At 39.7% G+C, this 11,139-nt stretch overlaps 1 protein-coding gene across 1 annotated transcript in view; it reads left to right on the top strand.

The window, feature by feature from the left end:
• The first annotated feature begins 7,544 nt into the window (after positions 1-7,544).
• The window catches only part of dpy19l3 (dpy-19 like C-mannosyltransferase 3), a 68,422-nt gene continuing 64,827 nt past the window's right edge, over positions 7,545-11,139 (top strand). Inside the window, exon 1 of the mRNA XM_037697630.1 lies at positions 7,545-7,651. Within this exon, the coding sequence (XP_037553558.1) occupies positions 7,555-7,651 (97 nt within the window). The 5' untranslated portion in view covers positions 7,545-7,554. The remainder of the gene's footprint in view (positions 7,652-11,139) is intronic.

Genomic DNA, 11,139 nt, shown 5'->3' with positions numbered 1-11,139 from the left:
TTCTGAACTGAATAAAACGTGCATTGAATTTAATGAAATGCAAACGTGAGACGTCATTTATATTTGACCCATCAAAATGAATGCGGTCATTTATTTACAGAATCAAAGTTTAACATCAAACATTTACATTAATTTGGCAAATTATGAAAATAACAACATAAGCAATCAATCAGGAAAAATCATACGGCCATGATTTTTCCGTTGCTTCACCACAGACATTTATGACAACTGTACAACTATGATCTTTTACCCACACGGATGTGGATGAGCACTTTACACAGACATTTCTAAATATCTGGAAGAATTTCTACTTGAGAGAGGAGTTTAAAGATGGGAAAGAAGTTTAAAGAAGAGTAAAAGATGGGGTTTGAGGGAGTGTGAACAGAACGGCACTCTCCGGGCTTTCTTCAGCTTCTCCTTACAGTACACTTAGGTGGTGAAATCGACTCTTTTACCTGGAGATGTCTCAGGCGAGATTCCGTTTAACGCACCCTTCAGCGTCTCCGTAGGATGCTGTTACTCGTCCGGAGTAATGGCGAGATTCTGTTTTCCCACAGCTCACCTCAGTGGAAAATGTTATAATCCCATGAAACTCGGAAGAGCTCTGTTGTCATGTCAGGATCTTCCCGGCTCCCAGAACTGGGCTTCTCCGCACAGAACTGAACAGAACTGATCTCAACCGAACCGAGTAGAACCCTCACAGAACTCTCACAGAACTGGTTAGACCAGGAAGTACCGACATTTTAAAGAGCTCTTTTTCCCGGTTCATCTGGGAGTATTCCCATTGGCCAGAACCGACCAGACGGGGTGTGTTTTGTGATGTAAAAGGTTAGAATGCAGCAAGAATTGTTATGGAACAGATCAGAAATTTTCTCACAGACAGAGAGAGTTTTGTTTTGGCGAGTTTAAGAAACAGGTGCCAAAACCCCCTGTTGACATCTGAGAGGATATAAACAGGACAGTTGTTCCAACGCATGTCTGCTTCGACTCCTGACCCTGGAACGCACACTTGCATGAGAATTAAAAATCATTACACAGTTAATAAAATTGATTAGTTCACTGCAACATCTAAAATGGTTTGAACTAAGACACTTTGATTATCAACATCTGTAAAATAGTAATGATAATAAAAAAGAGTGTTCTTTCACTTGATTATCAAGAAAGAGAGTCTCAGGATGGGTGAACCTGTATCTCTGGATTCAAATCAATGAAATGACAGTTTCTGTCCCACAAGGTTCTTAAGGTCAAGGGTTTTGACCTTAGGCTTAGTCGTGACACCAGATTAAGTTCACTACATATGTATTCCCATTCATCAAGAGACGAAAGAAAATGTTGAGTCAAAGCAACTTGACATTTTCTGCTATTGTGGAATCTACAATGGTCAAGACCTATCAAAGCACCCAAAGAAGGTAAAATAAAAACAGGGTGGCCGTGACCAGGGATTAACGAGTGAAAACAGGACTGTATTACCCCCTTTTTTAAAAACAAAAGCGCCTCTGCAGCTCAAATAGTTGAGAATTGATTACAGTTTCACTGACCATGCATGTATCTCAACTGGACCACAGAGAAATTACAGGTGATTCCTTATGATTACCGGTAAGTACACTTTCATTAGTCATGTTAATTGAGACGTGCGCCTCACACCAAAAACCCATTTAAAATAGGAAATTATGTTTCTTTAGGAACACCACTGAATTATCTGTCATCTCTTTTAAGTTTCTGTCTGCGCACAAGTCATTTTTTTCTTTAAGATAAAATGAGATACAAAGATGATTCATTTGCAAAAACAGTTCTTCCAAGAAAAAGCTACTGTTTATATATGAGACAGATTTGTCTACTAAAGTCTAAGCCTTTCTTTGCACGGCAAGGACTCACAGATGAGTGAACGACCGTAAGTGCTTCAGATATGAAGGTTCTGCTTTAGCTGCTATCCTACACTGCCTGGTCAAAAAAAGTCACCACCCAAAAAAGGGTCACACTAATATTTTGTTGGACCGCCTTTATCTTTGATTACAGCCTGCATTCACTGTGGCATTGTTTCAATAAGCTTCTACAATGTCACAAGATCTGTTTCCATCCGGTGTTGCATTAATTTTTCACCAAGATCTTGCATTGATGACTAGACACTAGGCATGATGGTTGCATCACTTCACCTGCCTCTCTTCTTACCCTGATGCGCCCATCACTCTGGAACAAGGTACATCTGGACTCATTAGACCACATGACCTTCTTCCGTTGCGCCAAAGTCCAATCTATATCCTCCCTAGCAAATTGAAGCCTTTTTTCCCAGTTAGCCTCACTGGTTAGTGGTTTGCTTAAGGCTGCACAGCTGTTCAGTCCCAATTCCTTGAGTTCCCTTCACATTGTGTGTGTGGAAATGCTCTTACTTTCACTATTAAACATAGCCCTGAGAGCTACTGTTGTTTTTCTTTGATTTGTTTTCACCAAACATTAAGTGATCGCTGATCACGATCATTCAGGATTTTTTTCCGGTCACATTTCTTCTTCGAAGACAATGGGTCCCCACTATCCTTCCAGTTTTTAATAATGCGTTGGACAGTTCTTAACCTAATTTTAGTAGTTTCTGCAATCTCCTTAGATGTTTTCTTTGCTTGATGCCAATGATTTAACCCTTCTCAAACAGACTGACATCTTTTCCACGACCATGCAACATTTCTTACTTTCAACATGGTTGTTAAAGAACTGAGAAGCAACTCATAGCACCAGTTGGAGTTAAATAACTTGTTACCAGCTGAAAGGTAATCACCCATGCAGTAATTGGCCAAAAGGAGGCTCGTACCTATTTTAGTTAAATCCAGGTGACTTTTTTTCTTTGGCCAGTCAGTGTACTTTACACAGGCATGCACACAGCCACAGAGACACCTGAAGCATTTTTTATTTACACTTTCAAGCTGTGAAAGGCTTTGTTTTAGATAAATGTAGAATTTGGTAAGTCACATCATACAATAAATAAAAAAAAATAAAAAAAAACGAAATAGGACCTGTGCAGCTTAAATTCTGAGCTTGTACAACAGTTTGTGAATGAAAAGCCTGCTTTTTTTCATCATTTTATCTTTTCTAGGAATGAAGGTAGGTTTGGTCTTCTGCCGAATCCTGGACTTGATTAAATGTCCAGTCTTTTACTGGGCTGTTTTCAAAATAATCATTGAATTTAATCTTGTCAAAAGATGGAAAACAGTCAAATACAGTGAAAGCTTTATAAGCTCTATTGAAAATAAGTCAAATTAAGCTTTACATTTTCATTCAAACCTTTATTTATACAGATAACATTGAGCCTCAAAGACTCTTACAAGGTGCTCACTCTCGCACACACACATCATCTTTTGAAATAAAACATGACGGTCTGTAATCCCTCTTATTTTTGCACAAAACTATTGAACACTTTGGTAAAGGGGAAATAAAACTGAGTTATTTCTTCACAAAATCAGGTTTTCTCCCTAAACCTTTTAATGGCATCACCATGAAAATAAAAGCAAAGCACAAAATGAGGCGATAAATAAGAAATAAGTGTGAAAATACGGTAAGCAGCAGGTGAGACTCCGTTTAAGGGCGTCAACACTCGTCTGCTCTCCCACTAAATGGATAATTTTTAGATTTCCTTGCGCTAGGAATTTTTTTTTAATTTTTTTTTTTTTTATCCATCTCTCTGCAGCCTTTCCCCCGGGCTACAAATAAAAAGGTGCAGGAAAGAAAGGGCAAATTTGGATTAGCTTTTTTTTAAATGTATTCACTGAGAAATGGTCCAAGAGCTAAAAGAGAAGCTTGACAAAGAGGAGCTGTTTTTGTTTCAGCAAACATTTTTTTTTTTTAAGTCCACTCAGTTTTATACATTTCTTTACTGTCTTAAAAGTTTACTATTTGAACTTGATAATTTTATCTGCATACTTTACTCAACACGTCTGAGCAGAAATACACTCCAGTGCATCACTATACATGTAAGTGTTGCTGTTGTTGGCCCGTTTTTACTCACTTTGGCTGTTTTTGTGGAGCAAACATGTAGTAGTTGGCAGTGGGTTGTACTTTATTACACATTTTAATGTTAGGGGCACATTAGCAGTAGAAGTTAATTATTTGGCTCAAGGGTGCTCAAAAATGTTGGCCAATTAAGATAAATTACTAAATTACGTATAGCACATAACGGTTCCTTAATGTTTAAACTTTGAACAAAAGACAACCCAAGTCAGTTCCTTCATTCAAACACTAACCAAATCATTTCAAATGAGTTCAAACAGAATTTATTTTTATCCTCTGAATCATGAGCAGTGTTCTGGTTTTCCACATTAATAACAGTTCCTCGCTCAGAGCTCCCCTACTCCACTGATATCTGTAGCTGCAGGAGGAAAGTCCAATAACAGTGTGATAATATCCAATATAATAAGTTCGATATCTGTTTTTCCACATCATTTCATCTCCAAGGTGAGCGGGCAGGCCCACAACAGCGGGGCTTTGGAGAGTAATGAAGACCATTTCAAGGAGTTTGATTTAAAGGTTGTTTTAAATTAAAACGCAGGCCTGGAAAAAGTAAAGAGTCAAAAGAAGAAAGCCCATCTGCAGGTAAACACGTTGAACACAAATTCTGGCAGCTACTATCTGACATCAACCGTCAAGAAAAGTTGCAGCGTAGGAACCAAAAGGGAATGCAATATTAATGTTTTTCTTTTGGCTGCCCCCACTCTGCTGATCACAGCAAGTGATCTCACACAAGACATTTGGTAATTGTTTACATCGGATGCCCTTCCTGATGCAACCTGGGCCCAAACCTCCAACCTCAGGATTACAAGACTATGGCACTGACCACTAAACTACTACATCCCCATTAATATGAATTAATGATTGTGTTTTTAAGAACAAATTGTTCTTAAAAAGCACAGAATATGATAGAAAGCGCATTATATGATAGGTCAAATGTGGGCATTTATTTAAGCATATTTTCTTGCAATGTTCATTTTGATACATCCAGACGTGTGTGGAACATGCATGTGCCATTGATACATGAAGTCCCTGGATTTTAGTTCAATTGACAAAAAGAATGTAAAATTTAAAACCTCAAACTTTTTTTTCTTCATTAGTGTTTGCTATCATTTCACTGCCTGTGACTAAGGTCTGCCTTATCACGTTCATAATTCCTTTTATTTATTTTTCAAAAACAAAAAATTAGTTCTTGCCAAACATAATAATTAATAATAATAAAAACATAATAATAATAATTTGACTTCCAAATTTAACTGGAGTAAGAATATCCGTCCATCCATCCATTATCTTTTACCTGCTTCTTCCATTTTTGGGTCACGGGGGTCGCTGGTGCCCATGTCCAGCAATCACTGTGCGAGGGGCAGGGTACACCCTGGACAGGTCGCAAGTCCATCACAGGGACACATAGAGACAAATGAGACAACTCACCATTCACTCTCACTCACATCTAGAGACAATTTAGAGTTACAAATCAGCCTACGATGCATGTTTTTGGTCTGTGGGAGGAAACCGGAGTACCCGAAGAAAACCCATGCATGCACGGAGAGAAAATAAAACTCCACCCAGAAAGGCCTCCGGACCAGGATTTCTTCCGGAAACCTGCTCGCTGAGAGGCAGCAGCTCTATCAGTTGTGCTACCCGGAGTAAGAATAGCTTACGTTATTTTTTTTCTTTAATATTAAAATGAGCTGCTTAAATTGTGCCTAAAATGTTAGATTATGTGGCTATTTTTATTTTCTATTACGTGAACGATCCATCCATTTTCTTCTGCTTATCCGGGTCGGGTCGCGGGGGTAGCAGCCTAAGTAGGGAGACCCAGACTTCCTTCTCCCCAGCCACTTGGTCCAGCTCCTCCGGGGGAATCTCGAGGCGTTCCCAGGCCAGCCGAGAAACATAGTCCCTCCAGCGTGTCCTGGGTCTACCTCTGGGTCTCCTCCCAGTGGGACGTGTCCAGAACACCTCACCAGGGAGGCGTCCAGGAGGCATCCTAAACAGATGTCCGAGCCACCTCAACTGGCTCCTCTCGACGTGGAGAAGTAGCGGCTCTACTCTGAGTCCCTCCCGGATGATCGAACTTCTCACCCTATCTCACAGGAAGACTTGGCAATTGTTTTTACACTGGATGCCCTTCCTGATGCAACCACAGACCACTGAGCTACCACAGCCCTCTGTGTGGAGCAAAGAGCTGCTATCTGGGTACACGGGGTGGCAGAGGGTGGGGTAAATTACTTATTAACCTTTATTTAACCAGGCAAATCCCATTGAGATCGAACAAGGACCTTAGTTAAGGACCTTGCTCAAGTGAGTGCAGGTGTGGGTGCTCCACCTTGTCCACCCACATTTTAATTCCGTGGGTCCAGGGGGTGTCGAACCAGCAACCTTCCAATCACAGGCTGGTCTTAGCCTCTGCGCCATCACTCCCCCAAAGGTAAGTTTCTTTCAGCTGTTCCCTCTTCGGAGGTCACCACACAGCGAGCAAACTTGTATGAAAGATTTGGCAATTTGTTTTACGCCAGATGCCCGTTCTGATGCAACCTGGGCTGCAACCTCAGGACTACAAGACTGTGGCACTGGCCACCAAGGTATTGCAGCCCCATCTGAAAGAAAGGAAAAAAAAATATGGAAATTAAATAATAGTTATCTCAAACTCAAACAAAGTTAAGTGAGGTCTTCTGGATGGATGCAAAAAGTAACCAAATAAATGTTGAAACGTTTCGTCTTTATAAGTCTTTTAGATAGAAGAAGAAACGTTTCAACATTTTATTTTTTATTTTTAACTTGTTGCATCCTAGACTAGGACCTGACTTCTGCCTGAGCATGCATCAGGATGTCATCTCAAACTCTTATTTTGAAGGCCAACCCTGTTCTGTTTGGAAACTTCCGGTCCTCAAACACAGTGCGGCAGCAGCAGACGCTGCTACAGACGCTCAGACTGGTGAAATCTGCAGTGAATTTAGGGAGAACAGAAAAGAGAAACATGAGCAAGAGAGATAAAGGGGGTACATTGATAAAAAGAAAGAGGAGACAGAGGAAAGCTGTCGGACCGTCCTGCCGAGGGCTCCTGTAGTCTTAGAGGAGGAGGGTGAGGCGTTCAAATGCACCGTTTGCCAGATTTTATTTTTTTTGTCTGCGTTGCTGTGAAACGATGAGAATCTGTAGCGGGAGCGCGCCGATGTCTTACACATTCATATACATATAAATGAGATGGTTAGTCGTGTAAAACCTGTTCCAGCACCATTATCTCATGTTATGTTTACATCTGGTTCAAATACGATACATATTTAATTTGGTTTTCCGATAATCTGCTGACTAAAGTGAATTCGGATATTTCACAATCCCAACAGCAACGTGATCAGGAAATCCCGGTTTTTAAAAAATACATTTTTAGCAGGCCTGTCAAAACGCACATCGGCGCGTCACTGTTTGCTTTGTACGGTTAGCACACCCGCTGCGTACCATTCATTAACCACATCTGCTTGGACACCCGCGCATGCGCACACCGCCGCGGTTTTTGAAGGTAGTTTAACAAACGTCATGAGCAGCCTGCGCCAGAGGAAGGGCATGAAGGGGAAGGAGGCTCCTCTGAGTCCTGAGGTTCAGTCCCAGCAGTCCAACTGTTGCACCCTTCATCACCAACGTCCAGAGAAGACCTTGCAGGGTGAGTGAGCTGCCCCTCTGGACTTTTATCTTCAACGTGTCAGACCTGTGGTCCACATGATCTTGACAGTCACTTGGTAGAAAAAAATAAAATAAAACCCCACAATAAAAACATAGGTCTCTGTCACAGTCAAGTCTCATGATGAGATATGAGGCTGAGGCTTACCTTCTTCAAAAATGGCTGTTTCAGGGTTGAAACTGGGGAAATAAACTCTCTGCTCACCTGCAGAGCGGTGACTGAGCTGTGTCCACATTTACATAACTGTAACATACAGACTTGCACCATTGGCAGAAAGAACTTGAAAAATATATATATTTTCTGCAAAGTATAATTTTCCACATTTTACATGGTTGTCTGCAACTAGCACCAAGAGATGTCTGAAAATAAAGTGCTTATAAATGATACAGAGGCATTATTACTTGTATAAACTCTGCCTTTTCATTCATCCATATTATTTTCTGGTATTTTAGGCCCGGTGTAAACCTACACTACTCGTATTTTTGTCAGTTCTTAAAAAAGAAAAAAAACACTGAGGTACCCATCTAGAACACAGGAACGTACACTTTAATGACATTTAAATACATGAATTATTCTCAGCTTGCCTGAAGATTCTTTCAAAGATTTTACAGTTTTCTCTGTATTTAAGTACACGATCAAAGTTAAATGGGAACAAGATTAAGATAAAAGAAAAAATGTAAAGTGGTAAAAATAGTTTCACTGTTTTTGTTTCTGAGACACAAAGTGAAAGTGGGCAAAATAGGCTGCTTCATCATCGTTTCTGTAAAGGTCACTATCTCAAGTTCTCACAGATGCACAAACTCACATTTCAGAAATCTCCACTTTGGAAGGTGTGCCATTAAATCTTCTCACCAAAAACTCTGTGTGCATATGAAAAAAGGTACAAACGTAGCAGAAAATGTCAGCTGCAAAATATCAAGTGCACGGTAAACTGGGCTATGGACAACCAGTGAAACAACCAACAAATGAGCAATTCTTACTATGAGAAAATTTAGTTGTTTCATCTAGTACATATAGAAAAAAAGCAGCTTTCTATAAGAAAAGCTAAACATTTAAACAGGGGGATAATAACTCATTTATCAGTTTTTCACTTCAATATAAAGGACCAAATGAAAATGAATTCAGTAACAAATAATAAAACCTGTTGCTTCTATTTAGTCTACTGGAACCTTGTTTTCCTTTAGACCGTAATGATTATGGTTGCATTTTTATGTGTAATGTTCACTTCCCTCCATGTATATCCTTTAAGACTTATACACACCGTACTGCTAACGGGTTGAATACATATATAACCTACGAGTAACTTATTCATAGCTTGTCCCTAGCTTATGCGTAACCTATACAAGTGTATGGCAGTGATGTTTGACTTGTATAGAGCTTACGATTGTCACTGTAACTTGTGTTGAGTTCACGCACAGCATGTTGGAGCATGTTGCAATGAGAGCAGCTGTCACACAGTAATGTGCATCATCAGTGTATGAAAAAAAAGCCAAACACATTAATGTAAGTCACATAAGTTAGGTAAGTTTAGAATAAGTTACCAGCATGCTGATATACAACAACATAAGTTTGTCTTATGGTGAGGCCAGCCCAAAATTTGGCACACGCTTGACATTTTCAGTGCATGTGGCCGTGTTGCTGGTAAGTTATATATAAGTTGCAGGTATGCAGCAGCTAAGTTATGCATGAGTTCACACATGTAACATGTAAGTTACTCATAAGTTGACATATGTTAGAAACCAGATGTGAGCGTTTGAGTAACTTATTTCTAACTGTGAGCAACATGTAACAGCTCTGTATCTTATGTCTGACATGTCTACAACATATTGCAATATCTGTGCCTTAAAGGGTTCATGTGCAGGGCTCCAAAGAGTGGGGTGGGAGAGACAGAGGAGGAGCGCAGAGATGTGGAGGAGCGTGAGCACCTGGGGTACATAGTTTGGATCCAGCGTGAGTTGCGTTTGTGACAGCAGCTCAAGTTCTCGTTTTATTGATACCCTGTATTGATATAGAGTGAGCAGTCTATTCTGAAACGTGGTTAAACCTTTAAGCTAGCGTACTTGCCATTGTTTTGGGGTTCATATACATGTCTGTATATAAAGTCAAATTGATGTGCAACTCATCACTCAGTTCAATTCAGTTTATTCATATCGCACCAACTCAACAGAAGTCATCTGAGGGCACTGAACAGAAACATCCACATACATTAAAAAAGCCAGTTAGTAAAAGTTATCTATCTTAAGAAGCTATCAGATTGTGTTGAATCTTCACTTCTTCACAGTTTCCCATCTTGATCAAGCACAAAGTCAACAGTGGAAAGGAACAACTCCATTTTAACAGGAAGAAACCTCCATCAGAACCAGGCTCAGGATGAGAGACCATCTGCTTCAACTGGCTGGGGTTTGAGAGGACAGGGAGGAGAACTAGACACAGAATGGCACTCCTGCTCGATCCACAAGGTGCAGAGGTCCACAGTTATCACCACAGAGATGGAAGATGCTGATGCAGCTTCCTTAACTGACTCTATATGTATGTGCATGTTTCTGTGCACTGCCCTGAGATGACTTCTGTTGTGATTTGGTGCTACATAAATACATTTAATTCATTGATCACAGATTTGTTTGATTATTTTCTGAGATGTTGATCAATGCAAAACTGGACTGACTGAGGGTGCAGAGAGCTGTTCTTTTATATCTGTTGTACCGGTACACAAGTTTGGCATAAAACTAACGTTGCATAAAACTCTGCATAATTCAAGGTGCTCATAGGCTAGAAATACGTTTTGTGTACGTTCACAATTGCCAGGTGGTTTCTGACATATGCCAACTTATGAGTAACTTACATGTAACGTGTGTGAACTTATTCATAATTCAAAAAAGTTCAAGACAAAAACAACTGGACTTTTATTTGTAATAAATTTGTTACAAATAAAGTCCAGTTGTTTTTGTCTTGAACTTTTTTGGATTTACCATGTCCTGGATGACTGAGAATCTTAACCAGTGAACTTACCGATATTTATAACTTACCTGTTGCATACCTGTAACGTGTGTCTCAACACACTGATGTTTTTGTGCATGTACCAGTAAATAGTAATTGCCTGGCCATTGTATATGAGCGTGCTGGTAGCTTATCAAAGCTTACACCTAACTTATATAAATTACACCAGTTTTGTTTGTATTTTTTTTCCTACTCTGATGCAATACAGCACTGTGTGACAGGGCCTTTAGAGATCACTCAAACACTGACTTTCTTGTTTGCTTTTTAAGTTTTTGTGATCTTATAAAGGAAGTGACAGGTTTGGCTTCTTCCATTAAGATAAATGATATTCAGGGTGTGCAGGGTGGTAGTAGAATTTGACAGTCAATGTTTCTTGGAGATATAAGTGAAAATGAAATTCTAACTATAGTAAGGAAAAGCAAAACTAAAACATCTGTTGATAGTGATGGAATGGCAGGATGATTATATATATA

The sequence above is a fragment of the Nematolebias whitei genome, chromosome 2, assembly GCF_014905685.2.
Source record: "Nematolebias whitei isolate Nwh7 chromosome 2, NemWhi1, whole genome shotgun sequence".
NCBI classification, from domain to species: domain Eukaryota; kingdom Metazoa; phylum Chordata; class Actinopteri; order Cyprinodontiformes; family Rivulidae; genus Nematolebias; species Nematolebias whitei.
The sequence above is the reverse complement of the archived record's forward strand: the minus strand, read 5'-3'. Positions and strand labels throughout refer to the sequence as shown.